General features: G+C 42.1%; 1 protein-coding gene across 5 annotated transcripts in view; it reads left to right on the top strand.

Moving 5' to 3' along the window:
* Window positions 1-16,663, top strand: part of DIAPH2 (diaphanous related formin 2) — an 874,039-nt gene that overhangs the window by 36,233 nt on the left and 821,143 nt on the right. For 4 of the 5 annotated variants that reach the window (XM_034781186.1, XM_034781187.1, XM_034781191.1 and 1 more), the window contains exons 2-3: window positions 29-61; window positions 1,621-1,794. In XM_034781186.1, coding sequence (XP_034637077.1) covers window positions 29-61; window positions 1,621-1,794 — 207 coding nt within the window. The remainder of the gene's footprint in view (window positions 1-28; window positions 62-1,620; window positions 1,795-16,663) is intronic. The other variant, XM_034781188.1, reaches the window with a different exon arrangement.

Genomic DNA, 16,663 nt, shown 5'->3' on the forward strand with positions numbered 1-16,663 from the left:
TTTTTCTTTTGTCTTTGGTTTTTAATAGAACGTTCAAATAAAAACTTTGGCAGATGATGTGGTAAGGTCTTCATGGCAAGTTTTATCTACAGTGCATGTTATCTTATTCAAAAGGTTGTGGACAATGAAGCCTGTATTTAAAGGATATTAAATGTTTCACTAGTTGGGTTCTACAAATATTTTGCAGTAATTGTGGGTGGTAAAAAAATTGTAAATTTTTTAGGTGAAAATACCAATCTGTCGCAGCTGTTTTTAAATCCACTATTTTAAATGATTGTCACTGTCCACAAATGCTTGATTTAGGTAAAAAAAATACATTAGGCAAAGGGGGTGCAGCTTATATACGGTTACCTGTTTCAAGTTTTTGTAAAGTAAGTCTTACAGTACAAATTTGAGTCTTGAATCGGTTGTAAGTGTTAATTGTAGACAACTGAACTTTTAACCTATTGATTTGTTACTTAACAATACATAAAACAGTTGAACTTAATCACTTTTATGAAAAAATGCTACAAAAAATACACCTGTAACCTAAATAAGCTGCTTAAGCCTGTTGTTGGAAATGGACAGTTTTACTGAGTCCATCTTCTTAAGGCTGTTTGATTCCATAAAATGTACATCAATAATGTGATTTGTTAAATGGTTTGTTTGCATTGATGTTAAAGCAGACATAACAAGTATTCCATTCTTCAGGCAGTGGGATAAGATAACAGGTTTTCTAACTGTTAACAGCTATGAGGGTAGAATTGTATATTAAGTAATATGGTAACAAACAGCCTTAGAATGAAGGATCACAAGATCACTCTAACTGGTGGAATGATTCTTTCTCCTGTTGTAATAATAAACTAACTGATTATGCATGCGCTTCTAAACCCATTCGGTTTTAGTTAAGAGCCTTCATTGCAGATCACATGGTATGCTTTTACTGATGTCTGTCAAGTGTATTGAACTATGAATGGCTGTTTCTATGCAGTAAAACGATTAACTGGTTTGTGGCACTATGTGCTAATTATAAGAGACCGTACTCAACACCTAATAAAAAGTTAGTGACAAAATCTTAAGATATTTTGTATTCCTCTGGAAATTTTTTTTCTTATATGGAAATGTTGTGTACACCTGATGAAGCCATGATTATCCCCCAAATTTTGCCATTTCAGCTATCCTCCAAAAACCTATCACTATTCTTCAGGTAAAAGAGGATTGGGCAATTGTCTTCGAATTTATCACTGTTCATCAGAAATTGGCTAAAAGGACCATTACCAATTGATGTGCAACGTGACCTTCTCCCCATTCCAACTATCTTGCAAGATTTTTCAGACCCTAATGTACTGGTGTGTAGGTGAATCTGGGAATGGGAATTAAATGTGGTGATGCAGGCTATACATCAGTGCCACTACTGTGGATTAAACTTAATTCTGAATGGGGGAAAAAAATTGTATGAGAACAAGGAGTTTTAAGAATTTATAAATAGTACAGTCTCTGATTTTTGGCCTTGCTACTTAAAATAACCCTTGGTATGTTTATTGCATCATGAGCATGCAATTTGATTAATAAACATGTATGCTGCTTTCGTATTGTGCATATATATAGGAATTTTTAAAAGATATCTTTTTTTGTTTTCAGCGTGACAGATTAACAAGTTTTAGAAAATCAGCTGTAAAAAAAGAGAAACCTCTCATTCAGCACCCTGATTCTCAAACCTCTATGAGTGAATTTCCAGTTGCCCAACCATTGTTTGATGAACGTTGTATGAATTTATCAGAAAAAGAAGTTATGGATCTCTTTGAAAAAATGATGGTAAGCAATTTGCTAAGTTTTTTACTTAAATTTTCATGTGTATCAACAGTTTTGAAATGTGAGATGTCAATAAATAGTTCTTCCACCTTACTTTGAAATTTGAAACTTTGGCTGCAGAGCTAGCTACTATTGTGAAACACCAAGACATACCCTATCCTCTTCATACAAAACACAGATATTTAATTTTATAAGCTACATAATCTGTCACTTGACTGAATAATCAGTAAAGCTTGCCTGAGTGCATGGCATGCTTAATTCAGGTCTTCAGAAAACTACAAAAGACTTTAAAAATTACAAAAAATTTGAGATGGCTATCATTGACAAATAGCTGTTTTAAACAATCTTCAAATAGCGCAGTTCTAGTATTGCTGTAAGTTTATTACTGCTTATGTGAATATTGTGAAAGGGTTATGTGATCTCTGAAAAAAACTGAAGGCCTTATTAATACAAAGACTTTTTATATACAAATAAGTTTTCTTAAGGTTTTGTGTATAAACATTAATGTGTTGGGGCCTATGATAACAGTGACATTTATAGCAAAATTGCTACAATCATGCTTCTTAGTAACGTAGAAACCTGCTTTTAAAAAAATAAGTATGCATAACTTATGTATATCAGAGGTAATTGTATTCACATATAATCTGCTGCAGAAGACCATGTTTTGCTTTGTTTCGTAGCTTTTTCTCAGTTCCAATTTAACTCACGTTTTCTTAGAGCTACTGAATGATCGTCTATGTACAACTTCTGTATGAGTGTTAGAGATGACTGAGGATTTTTAACCCTTCTGAGCATGTATATTGATTTAGGCAATCTAATTCCTTTCCTTAGGACTGACTGTTCTTTCAAAAAGCTTGCAAGTGGCAGAGTACTATTGGAACAAATAAGTAACAAAGGGTCTTAATTGTTAATAGACTGCCGCTTTGATACCTAAATCGGCTCCAGGAGATTCTCTGTGGGAGGATTTCAGATTTTCCAGATCAACCCAGTCAACCCCAGTGACTGTAAATCATTGATTTCAGAAAATGTGCGTGAAAGAATCAGATTGAATGCTTTAAATGACTGAGCACTTTGCTCTAAAGAGGCATTGAGAGAAACAGGTTCTTTGTGATGGCTCATTTTGGTGAGCAGATTCAGTTAACTGACTTAAACTACTTGTATTTTAAGAGCTCTCAGTTGATTGAAGTTGAAAGCATAAAAATTTAACAGTTTGCTACTCCACAAGTAATGGATAATTATGACCTACTAGAGGCTCTTAATTTGTCAACTGAGCACAAATACGATGCTAAAATGTGATAAAGTTTCGCAGGAGCATAATAGAAAGTTAGCATAGTTTTTAGAATATTAAGCAACACCAGCACATAGAATCTTGAGTCCGTGGTGTGCCAGTACAAATTGAACAAAAGCAACGTGTATTCATGTTAGGAAGGTGAAAATATTTTTTTCATTCCAAAGTCTAAATATAATTTTTGATTGCATCTGAATTTTTACTCCGGTTATTCCCTTTTCAGAAAAGGTTATGCTTACCTTCATGGCACCACATCTATGTAAGGGGAGCTGCCATAACTTTGAGCGCCTTCTCCTGTGATCCAAAACACATTCATATACAGGTGTGAACATAAATTAGGCTTGCTTTATTAGAGTGATTTGTTAATGCAATCAACTATAGATTAAACTAAGATCAGTACTTAAAGCATGAATAAGAAAGTAAATCCATTTGTTAATGTCTGAGTATCACTGAGAACATAGCAGAATTTTTGGAATCTGTTGCTAATTTTCAGCATTGAACAACTGACCTTCCAGTGATCTGCCATACATTATCCTTTCATCTCCTTGCTGGTCATCCGCTAGCATGATGTCCTCCACCTTTCTTTCCACAATAACTTTTCCAAGGTTATCTCCATCTCTGAGCCTAATTGACCAAAGTACATATATTTGCGTCTGATTTCCAACATCAGTGTCTGCTTCTCTCTAATAATATAACATAAGCAACAGGTCAGTCTCTAAATACTCCAGCCATTAATGGCTATTACTCACGGTGGTCAGGGAGGCCGCTCAATGATTTTGGGGTCCCTAGACTTCTGACTTCAACAAGCTGGGACTTGGTGACAGGGGATGGATCACACAATAATTGCCCTGTTAGTTTCATTCGCTGTGAAGCATCTGCAGGTCCCATACTTTCAGGCTCCAACCCAGCCTGAAAGTCTACACAGCAGTGGAACAGCCCTGTAGCCTGAGCCCGAGTCACCTGGCCCAGGCCAGCCACAGGTTTTTCTTTGCTGTGTAGATGTACCCTGAAATACTAGGGTACAAAATATATAGGAATGACAAAATAGGTCATGCTGGTGGGGGAGTGCTACTATATGGGGGGGAAGGGAGGGGGAAAAGTATAGTCCAATATAGTAAAATTTTAAATGAATCAAACAATACCATAGGATCTCTATGGACAGAAATTCCATGCTTGAATAAGAGTATAGCAGTAGGAGTATACTACTGATCACTTGACCAGGGTGGTGATGGTGATTGTGAAATGCTCAGGGAGATTAGAGAGGCTATAAAAATAGAAAACTCAATAATAATGAGGGATTTCATCTATTCCCTTATTGACAGGGTACATGTCACCTCAGGAAGGGATGCAGAGATAAAGTTTCTAGACACTATTACTGACCGTTTCTTGGAGTAGCTAGTCCTGGAACTCAAGGGGAGAGGCAGTTCTTGATTTAGTTCCAAGAGGAGCACAAGATGTGGTCCAAGAAGTGAATGTAGCTAAATGGCTCATAATACTAACCATAATATAATTGTTACATCCTTGTTGGGATGGGAAAATACCTAAAAGAAGCCCAACACGGTAACATTAACTTGAGAAAGGGGAACTACACAAAAATAAGGAAGCTAGTTAAACAGATATTAAAAGGAACAGTCACAAGAGTGAAATGCCTGAAAACTGCATGAAAACTTTTAATAAACAGCATAATAGAAGCTCAAATTAGATGTATACAACAAACTAAAAGAATAGAAGAATGCCACCAGGACTAAACAGCAGTGTGAAAGAATCGGAGGCAAAAAGGCATCCTTGAAAAATTGGAAATCAGATCCTACGGAGGAAAATTGAAAGGAGCATAAACTCTGGCAAGTCAAATGTAAAAGTATAATTTGGCAGGCCAAGTAAGAATTTGAAGAGTAATTAGCCAAAGACTCAAAAACTAACAGCAAAAAATGTAAGTACCTCAGAAGCCGAAAGCCTGCCAAACAATCAGTGACACCACTGGATGGTCGAGGTGCTAAAGGAGTGCCAAAGGTAGAAAAGGTCACTGTGGAGAAGATAATTAATTCTTTGCGTTAGTCTTCACTGCGGAGGACTTGAGGGAGATTTCTACACGAGCCATTCTTTTTAGGTGACGCATCTGAGGAACTGTCCCATATTGAGGGGTCAATAGAGGTGGTTTTGGAACAAACAGATAAAATAAACGTTAATAAGTCACCAGGACCAGATTGTATTCACCCAAGGTTCTGAAGGAACTCAGATAAGAAATTACTGAACTAATAGTTTAAACTATGACTTAAATTAGCTTCTGTACCAGGTGACTGGAGGAAAGCTTAGGTGCCATGGATTTAAAAAAAAAAAAAAAAAATGCTCCAGAGTCAGTCTCAGCAATTAAGACTGGTAAGACTAACATTAGTACCAGGCAAATTGTAAAGAACAAAATGATCAGACACATAGATGAAAATGATATCTTTTGAAAGAGTCAGCATGGCTCTTGTAAAGGGAAATCATGCCTCACCAATCTATTAGAATTCTTAAAGGGGGTCAACAAATGTGGACAAGGGTGATCCAGTGGATATAGTGTACTTGAACTTTGACAAAGCCTTTGACAAGGTCCCTCACCACAAACTCTTAAGCAGAGTCACTAGTGATGGAATCGGAGGGAAGTCCTCTCATGGATCAGTAACTGGTTAAAAGACAGGAAACAAAGGTTAGGAATGAATGGTCAGTTTTCAGAATAGAGAGAGATAAATAGGGATTTATACTGAGACCAATGCTGTTAAACATGTTCATAATTGATCTGGAAAAAGGGGCAAATAGTCAGGTGACACACTTACAGATGATACAAAATTACTGAAGACACTTAAGTTGAAAGCTGACTACAAGGAGTTACAAAGAAATCTCAGAAAACTTGGTGTCTGAGCAACAAAATGGTAGATGATATTCAATATTGGTAATTACAAAGTAATGCACATGGAAACATCCCAATTATACATACTAAATGATGGGGTCTAAATTAGTTGCTACCCCGCAAAAAGAAATCATGGATCGTTCTTCGAGTGCTTGCTCATATCGATTCCAATTAGGTGTGCATGCGCCGCGTGCATGGCTGTCGGAGAATTTTTACCCTAGCAACACCCGGTGGATTGGCTGTGATGCCCCCTGGAGAGGCCCCTACCGCTCATCCGAACCATCCAGACCATGGCCAGAACAATCTGGCAAAAGCCCGTATCCATTCCTCCGACTGCTAAAGGGGTATAGCGGAAGTACTTTGTCTCCTCCAAGGGATATGACTATTTGTACACACACCCACAGACCTGTTCACTGGTGGTGGCCTCGGTGAATGAGGAGGAGCGGCATGGTCAGCAAGCCCCGGCGCCCAAATCATTAGAGGCCAAGTGCCTCGATTTATTTGGGCGCAAAGTCTACTCCTCGGGTGGACTTCAGCTCCAGATCGCAAACCAGCAGGCGCTCCTGAGCTGATACAACTATAACTCTTGGAACTCCATGTTAAAGTTCAAAGAGCTGGTTCCTTCGGAGTCCAGAGAGGCGTTTGGGGCCCTGGTGGAAGAGGGCAAAACAGTGGTGCGGACCTCATTACAGGCCTTGTTGGACACCGCAGACTCGGCCGCTCGGACCGTCTCTTCAGGTATCGCAGTGCGGCGTATCTCTTGGCTGCAAGCATCCAGCTTACCACTGGAGCTTCAGGAAACATTGCAGGAACTTCCCTTCGAGGGTGCAGGCCTGTTCTCAGACAAAACTGACTCAAGGCTTCAGAAGCCTCAAAGACTGGACTCGAGGGTCATAATGAGATAATTGGGCATGCAAACACTGGCTACCCAGCGAAAGCCCTTTAAGTCTCAGCCTCAATGCTCCAACCACCCTCCTCGGCCGAGGCAGGATTTTTACAGGAGACGGGGGCGTAGTGGCAGGAGGAAACCCTCCAACCCCCAGTCTGGGCAGAGCCAGGGCCCGTCCAAGCCCTCAGCAGGTCCTAAACAAAACACTTGAAGGGATGTCCTAGGATGATATACCGGAACTCGATTAGGATCCTACCCTACCCTTCCTGAATCATTTGTCCCATTTCCACTGTGCTTGGTCCCTCATAACCATGGACAGTTGGGTTCTTCGCACGGTGGAAAGGCGATACTCTCTCCAATTTTCTTTTCTCCCCACCCTACCACTGTCTCACTTCAGGGACCACTCTCACGAGCAACTCCTCATTCAGAAGGTTCATAGGCTCCTAACCATGGGGGTGATCAAGGAGGTTCCAAGGGAGCTAAGGGGCAGGGGTTTTTACTCCCATTACTTCCTAGTCCCCTAGGCAAATGGTAGGCTTCAGCCCATTCCGGATCTGCGCGGACTCAACAAATTCATGGTAAAGTTGAAGTTCCACATGTTCTCCTTGGGCACCATCATACCTTCCCTGGATCTTGGAGACTGGTACGCCAGCCTCGACATGAAGGACGTGTATTTCCACATATCAATCCCTCTGGCTCACAGACGCTTCCTCCGCTTTGTGGTCTTCCCTCCTTGTCCTTTGTGACGGATCCATCAGCCTTGGGATGGGGCGCCCATCTCGACGACATCCAGAGGCAGGGTCTATGGGCCCCGTCCGAGCTCTCTCTCCATATCAACATACAGGAGCTGATGGCGGTGCGTCTTGCATGTCAAGCCTTTTGGGAGAGCTTGCTTGGTCGTTGTGTGGTGGTCCTCACAGACAATGCCATGGCCATGTTCTACATCAACAAGCAAGGGGGGGCCCGTTCCTCCTCCCCCCCGCCCCCGTCAGGAGGCCATTCGGCTGTGGGAGCTCTGCATAGCCCACTCCATTCACCTGGTAGCTTCTTTTCTTCCAGGGGTCCAGAACCTGTTGGCGGACCATCTCAGCGGGTCCTTCCAATCCCACGAGTGGTCACTCTGTCCCGATGTCAGCCACTCCATCTCCCTAAAGAGGGGGTTTCCCCAGGTCGACCTGTTTGCATCACGCAGCAATCAGAAATGCCTGGCATTTTGCTCCCTCCAAGGCCACTTCCTGGGCTCTCTGACGCCTTCCTACTCTTGTGGATGAGCCGATTATTTTACGCCTTCCCGCCGTTCCACCTTGTACACCAGGTCCTGCTCAAGGTGCGCAGGTACGGAACATGGCTGATTCTGATCACCCCGGCATAGCCCAGGCAACATTGGTACACCACACTGTTAGATCTCTGTGGATGCCTCGGTTCCGCTGCCTCTTTTTCCGGACCGGATCATGGCCACCTCTGTCACTCCAGCCTACGATCCCTCCACCTCACGGCATGGATGCTGCAGGCTGAGCCACTCGAAGCTCCTCTGTTCTCATTTGGTGCAGCAGGTTTTGTTGGGTAGCAGTAAACCTTCCACTCAGGCCACATATATGGCCAAATTGAAGCGATTCTCATGCTGGTGCACTCACCATGGCAAGTCCCCCTCCCCCCTCCTCCCCCCAAGCATCCGTGCCTCTCATTTTGGACTATCTTCTGGGCCTGAAACAGCAGGGCCTGGCGATGTCATCCATCCGGGTTCACCTGGCGGCCATTTCTGCTTTCCACCCGGGAGTGAATGGCAGATCTGTCTTCGCCAACCTCATGGTCAGTAGGTTTCTTCAGGGCCTTGACCATCTCTACCCGCAGGTACGGCAGCCAGTCCCCACGTGGGACCTTAACCTGGTCCTCTCCAGGCTTATGGGAGTCCCGTTCAAGCCGTTGGTCACCTGTTCCTTCCTATACCTCTCTTGGAAAATGGCTTTCCTCGTCGCTATCACGTCTGTGAGGCATGTATCCAAGCTCAAAGCTCTTACCTTGGAACCACCTTACACGATCTTCCATAAGGACAAGGTGCAGCTACGACCTCATCTGGCCTTTCTTCCCAAGGTGGTTTCGACCTTTCATATCAACCAGGACATTTTCCTCCTTGTTTTTTATCCAAAACTGCACACTACTTGTCAGGAGCAATGGCTACACTCCCTCGATGTTCGTAGGGCCCTTGCCTTCTACACTGAGCATACGAAGCCATTCAAGAAAACGACCCAGCTCTTCGTCGCGATGGTGGACCGGATCAAGGGCCTCCTGGTCTCCTCCCGGCAGATCTCCTCTTGGATCATTTCCTGTATCTGTACTTGCTATGATCTGGCTGGTGTTTCGACCCCGCCCCTCACCACTCACTCTACAAGGGCCCAGGCCTTGTCGGCGGCTTTCCTGGTCCAGGTTCCAATCCAGGAGATCTGCAGAGCCGCTGCCTGGTCTTCAGTACATACTTTTGCCCTCACTATGCCATCGTCCGGCAAGCCAGAGATGGTGTGGTGTTTGTTAGAGCGGTCCTACAATCTATGGTACTTCACTCCGACCCCACCGCCTAGGTAAGGCTTGGGAGTCACCTAATTGGAATAGATATGAGCAAGCACTTGAAGAAAAAAAGACGGTTACTTACCTTTGTAACTGTTGTTCTTCGAGATGTGTTGCTCATATCCATTCCAAACCCGCCCTCCTTCGCCTCTATCGGAGTAGCCGGCAAGAAGGAACTGAGTGGGCGATGGGTCGGCTGGGGTATATATCCAGCGCCGTGAAGGCACCACTCCAGGGTGTTGCTAGGGTAAAAATTCTCCGATGGCCGTGCAGGTGGCGTGCGCACACCTAATTGGAATGGATATGAGCAACACATCTCGAAGAACAACAGTTACAAAGGTGAGTAACCATCTTTTTTCTTTTTTTTAAACATCTGCTCAATCTGCATCATCAGTCAAAAAGCAAAGAGAATGTTAACCATTTAGAAAGGGAGAGATAAGACCGTAAATATAATGCCACTATATAAATCCATGGAATGCCCACACCTGGAATGCTGCATGGAGTTCTGGTCACTCTATCTCAAAAAAAGATACATTAGAAATGAACAAGGTACAGGGAAGGGCAACAAATGATTAAGTGTATGGAACAGAGAGATTAAGAAGACTGGGACTAGTGTGATGGGATCCCCCCGGGATGCAGACTGGGATGGAGCCTGGGACTGTGCCTCCTGAACTCTCTCAATGCCTGGGCTGTCTCTCTCAATGCCTTGCTAGTGTCCAGCAGCAACCCCCAGGAGCTGTGATCACTCAGCACAACTGCATGTGGAAGCCCACACCCAGCTAGATTGCATGAATGCTCCCAGAGCCACTCATGAATCACACAGAGAAAGGCACCAGCCAAATACCCGCAGTTACCAGCACTGTACCCCAGGGCAGTGCAAATTTATTAATTGGTTCACCACTTCAACAATGGAAAGTGGACATATACCAGCCTTTGCAAACCTGAGTGGATTTGTCCCAGACTTCATACAAACTCACTGGTAGAGATAAACAATTAAACAACTGTATTGACTATAAAAGGTAGATTTTTAGGTGATATTAAGTGATAGGCAAAAAGTCAGATAAATAAAAGCATGCAGTCTAAACTCTCAACGCTATTAGATTGGGCAACTTCTAGATTAAGCAGACCTTAATATACTGGTTTGTTTCTTAAACTTGGGCCAATCTCCTCTGTTGGAGTCTTGTCTTCTTCTCAGTGTCTTAGTTGCTTTCGGCGAAGGTGGGGGCAAGAGAAGGGCCCAGTATGTGTCCACGCTGTTGTATACCCTCAGTCCATGTGCTTGGGGAGCACAAGTCCAGACATGTCTGGAGGGCATTGCTGAGTCTCTCCAAGCAAGGTCGAGCAATTCCCCTGGTGTGGCCTCATGCATGTGAGTCATTGCATTGTAGCTCTCTTGCTGGACAATGGCTGTTGATGGGTTATTTGACACCCAGCACAGGCATTGGTTACTTTCCTTGCTGTTGCCACTGGGAAGCTAATATTTGGCTGATTCCCCAGCTTAGAATATGTTTTAGTGACCACCATACAGCACAGTTCTCATAACTTCATATGCATTAATGATACACATATATGGATAGAGAAATGCCTTTCAGCAGATCATAACCTTTCTCCTGATACCTTGTAAGGCATGCTTTTTATGTAAGATCACAATTATATGAAAATGAGGAATATGGGGGTTACAGTACGCTCCCCCAAGGTATGTCCCTACTAGTCAGCTTGGAAAAGTGACAACTAAGGCAGGATATGATAGAAGTATATAAAATCGTGATTGATATGGAGAAAGTAAATAGGGAAGTGCTTACCCTTTCACATAACACATGAACAAGGGGTGTAATGGAATTACTAAGCAGCAGGTTTAAAGGAAGTACTTCTTCACACAATGCACAATCTTTGGCACTCGTTGATTCGGGTTGTTGTGAAGGCCAAAACTATAACTGGATTCAAAAAAGTATTGGATAAGTTCATAAAGAATAGGTCCATTAATGGCTATTACTCAGGACAATCAGGTATGCAACCCTATTCTCTGGGTGTCCCTCGGCCTCTGACTGCCAGAATCTGGGATTTAAGGATAGGGGATGGATCATCGGATAATTGCCCTGTTGAATTTATGCCCTCTGAAGTATCTAGCATTGGTCATTGTCAGAAGACAGGATACTGGACCGTTGGTCTGACCAAGTATGGCCGTTCTTATGTTTTGGAAGTAAGCTTGGGGCATCCCAACAATAGACCTGTTCACAGTAAAGGACAACAGGTAATGTCTGTTCTGCTCTGAGGGCCTCAGGTGGAAGGTGTTCACCAGGGACACCAGACTGAGTTGGCAGTTGCCTTTCCTATATGCTTTTCCTCCAATTTTGATAAGTTCACAGATCATGCTTCAGTTGAAACTGGATCATGCTTCAATCCAAATTCCTTCTCCTTGCCGATGCATGGCTGAAGCAGTGTTGGTTTCCCAACCTCTTTGCGCTGTCAGTTCAGCCTCCCATACGCCTTCCTATCCATACTTACTTGCTCAGACAGAATCATGATTGCACGTTGTATCCTGTGCTCAGCACCTTACATTTCGCAGCATGGCTGCTCTGAGTTTGAAAGAGGAGGAAGAGCATTGTTTGGCGGCTATTCAATAGGTCCTACCCAGTAGTAGAAAACTTTCCACCGGAACGGCCTGTTCGGTAAAATGGAAGTGGTTTTGGCCTGCGGAGTTCAGCCAACTGTGACTTGTATCCAGAACATCTTGGAGTATTTGCTGCTTTTTCAGTCATCAGGCCTTATGATTAGCCACTAGATACGCCCTCAATGAGCTATCTCAGCCTTTCATCTGCCCATTCATAGAAGATCAGTGTTTTCTAGTGCTACGGTATGCATCCGAAGAAGTGAGGTTTTTACTCACGAAAGCTTATGCCCAAATAAATCTGTTAGTCTTTAAGGTGCCACCAGACTCCTTGTTGTTTTTGTAGATACAGACTAACACGGCTACCCCCTGATACTTGCTACGGTAGTGATCTTCTCAAAAGGAATTCTTCGTCTCCATCTGCTGGTGTGGAAAAATATTCCCTTGTGAGACCTTAACTCAATCTCAGTGGCTCTGATGTGACCTCTGTTCATGACTCTTGCATCCTGTCCCTTTTCTCTCTTGTCAAAAACTACATTCCTCATGACAATAACACATGCAAACAGTGTGTGAGAGTTGCAGGCTTTGATGGTGGAACCTCCTTATACACAATTCTCCAAGGATAGTGACTTTGTGGCTTCACTCAAAATTTGTGTCTAAAGTGGTCTGTTTCATTTGTACCAGACCTGTGTCTTTTCCTAAGCCTCATTCATCCTGGAGGATCAGTGCCTTCATATGTTAGATATCAGATGATGTCTGTCCTTCTACCTTGGCAGGACTAAACCCTTTTGAGCTTTACTTCATCTGTTGGTGTCGTATGCAGATCATGTAAAGGAACAGGTAGTCTCCTCACAGATGATCTTTAAGTGGATAACTTGTTGCATCAAGACTACATCCAAAACGGCTTCAGCTATGCCCCCTCAATGGGAGTGAAGCCATTCTACCAGAGCGGAAGCTACGTCAATGGTGTTTTTGAGTGACAGCTGAATATTGGACATTTGCAGGAATGCCACGTGGTCAGCAATACATAAGTTTCTGAATCATTATGCCATTACCACTGCGTCAAGAGCACATGCAAACGTAGGGAAGGAAATCCTTGTTCAAATAGGTGACTCACAAGCAGAGTCTAAGTGGAATACATGGCTGTATCTACTCAAAGAATGGTTACTTCCTGTAACTGTACTACTTTGAGATGTGATGCAGACACTTATTCCACGATTCGCCCTCCATCCCCTCTGTTCTGAAGTCTAGTCTCTGGGCATTGGGTGCGAAGGAACTGAGGGTAGTCCGGGCAGTGCTGCCTCATATAGCTGGGGAAGGGCTAGGGCCACGAGGCACAAGCACAGTAAGTAACTGTTTCTTCCCTTTGTAGTGGAGCTTGCAGCTCTGATAAAGGAGAAATGAATTTGAGGAATCATCTATGTGAACATATTAGGTTTGTTAGATCAGGGCTTCCTGTGCAGGAGGATAAGAGGAGTCTGGATGGCTGGGGAAGTGTATACTAGGCTAGGATGAAGGGATTCACAAAGCTTGGAGGAAGAATGATCTAGGATGAGGAAGCCAGGAATGCAGTATGTGCAGGGGCTTGATGCCAGGTTTGTAAGTTCGTTTCCCTCCCAGTTGTCCTACAGCCAGACAGACCATCTAGTGCAGGTTCTCAGCTTGGACCCTTATTTTAGTAGCTTTTCCATACCCCTTATCCTCAAGCTACTGTACATAGAAATATGTTTTGTGGTGGCAACACAAAACACCCCTTTGTTCTTGGTTTGTGCAGCACCAAATGCAATGTGGTGTAAATGACTAGGGCTCCTAGATGTTACAGTAATACAAATAATATCTTTAGTTCAGAGTTCTGTTCTTATGAATGTTGTGACTCTAAAGGACATTGTGATTTCTTAGTTTCTTGTAATTCTCAAGTTACTGTGTTGTGAAGTCAATTATTCTGAGGTTTTTGGTGGGCTGAGATCACAATGTGGCCATTACCTCTAAATACAGGATAACTTATCTGGAGTTACCAACTGAAATTCTTGAATAATTCACTGATTGATTACAGGAATTATGGACGCTATCAAATTTCATGTTTGTTCTCCAGCTAGTGAGAGTAAATACTAGGATTAAGTGCAGATCTCTTAAGTTTCAATCCTTGTCTACTAAATGACAAAAACTATCTTGGATTTAATTTCTATATTTTCTATAACCTTTGTTTTGAAACAAAAACCCTAGTATATAGTCAGAAGTAGAAACTTGTGCTTTTTTCACATCTCAAGCATTTGTGGTAAGCCTTTTTTTTTTTTTTTTTTTAATATCCCATTCATTAAAGTAACCTTGGTGTCCCCAAATGCACACATGTCTTAAGACTTTTTCCTCTGGAATCCAGATGGGCAAGACTAATGTCAGTGCAGTAATAGAATTAGGAATTAGGTGTTTTTTTTTCTTGTAATGATTATAATGGGATATTAAAATGCTACTTCAGTTTGACAGTAAAAGCTTCGGTTAAACAACAGAATGGCCTAGACTACCTATTACTGGACAGGAGACATTAAGCTAATCTCAGTAATTTGAAAAATTGTGGATTTAACTTGAATGTTAAGATTCTTCATTAAGTAATTTGCCAGTCTTAAAACAGCTTGAATGGTTTCTTTTAAGTAACTGAATTAAAATATTTTCTTTGGTTTCATAAAATATATTTAAGATTACTCACTTTTTCCTGTTCATAAATGGTTCTTGGATTAGACTGGCTAAGCCACACAGGTCTCACCTATCCTTAAATGAAACACTTTTGCACATCTATAAACTTTTGTTAGCAATCAAAAATACACTAAAAGAGGATTCACTTGGGATTTGAGGAATGAAACGCTTTTGTTTTGACTTTCTTCTAAAGAAGAGCTCCCCTACCAGTCAGGCCAACTCTCTGGTGTGATCTCTGTTAAAAGCTTTCCACAGAGAAGCTTACTGAAGAGATTGTAACTGAAGTAACCGTTGTTCACTGTTTCTTTAATCTTTCTTCCTTTTCCTTTAATAAAAGTCATAGTTAATCATGTTTATTTTTTTCTTATTTATAGTTGTGATATCCCCTAAAACATGACAAAGAACCCCATGTAATTAAAATAGCGGAGTCAAATTCCTGAATTGCCACTGAGACCATTATTAAAATTTGGCCTACCATTTGCTTCTCTGGACTATAAATTTAAGGGATAAAATCAACCCCTTTAAACATTCCTGTCACAATTTGAGTACACTTTTGATCCCCTTTGTGGTCTGGAGGAAAGCTCTCTCACACGTCTAGATGTCACCTCTCTGGGCATCCCTCTCCCTCTAGATCCGGAGTTGAGGCTTGCGGCCCCATTGCACTTCACTGTGTAAATCATAGCGGGAATGAGAGTCCAGTCCCTTGCCTTTGCTTTCTGTCCAAAGACTATATGAATTGAGTGTGTCAGCTTTTCAAAAGCAGAGTACATTTACTGGAAGACCGAGAGAGAACCCGCAAAACAATAAAAGGATTTAAAATCATATTTAAGATTATCAAAGGGTCACCCCTGTCCATTCTCCTAGGAGTTCCTAATAGGTTCCAAAGTCTTTCAAACCCTCAAGCCTCAACAGCTGGATCTCTGCCTCACCAGCCTTGTGACTTTTGCAGTAGCCCACCTCTAGTGACCCCAAATTCCACAGAGAACCTACCCAGGAACCCAGTGATGAACACATACATATAACACACACTGATGAAAAGGTCCGTGAATGTTTTATGGGCTCGTATTGTCTGGCCCATCTCATTATAATAGTCAGTGTTTTCACGCTTTGAAGGACTGGCTCAAACGTATGGATAAACTTTATAAAGCTGAAACAGTAGTCCCTAAAGATGCCATAGGTGATCACAACATCTGTTACAACCCTTTTCTGCTCCACACCAGTGTATTAGGTTGTGGCCTTCATGAGAAACTTGAAGTGGTTTTACTAATGGGTTGTTGCTTGTCAAAATGTCTGTAAAATGGAAACTGTCCAAAATTTTCTTCCGTCACAATACCAGTTTACTTTTTGTAAATACTTTGACTAGTTTTTGATCTAAGCTTTGAGGACAACAGAAGTAATCTCTTGGATCTCTGCTTGCTAGTACCTGTTTTCTCTCCTTAAGTGATAGGCTGAATCTCAACCTTCTAGTTTCTTATGACACTTAAAACAGCCTAATAAATTTACCTATCATTTAAAATGTGAGAGGCTCTTGTTTGTGAACATAACTGTCTAGCGGCTCACTTGAAGTCAGCTAATAGATCCACGCTTCAGGAAGTCATAGCATCTACTGCCCAATAGTAGCAGTTATTGGCAAACTTTCCTTTAACTGTTTCCATGGGTTAAGTTAAAAATGGACTAACTCTTCAGATGAGTTGATAAATAATTCGCCTATGTATACTCCCAATGTCAGCAATACAAACTTTAAAACATAGCCCAATAAACCATGCTGGCCTATTCATAAGCACAATTACAGGTGCAGTAATAACTCACTTAAGGACAAATCATTACCGGGAATCTTTTTTTCATAAATACCAATAAGTAACTTGGATTTGGTCAGTTTTTTCCTAAAGGTGGATAAATCAAAATTCTGCTTCCTCTTTTTGCGATGACAAATGAATCCAGACTGACCCT

This window comes from Trachemys scripta, chromosome 9, assembly GCF_013100865.1.
Source record: "Trachemys scripta elegans isolate TJP31775 chromosome 9, CAS_Tse_1.0, whole genome shotgun sequence".
NCBI lineage: Eukaryota > Metazoa > Chordata > Testudines > Emydidae > Trachemys > Trachemys scripta.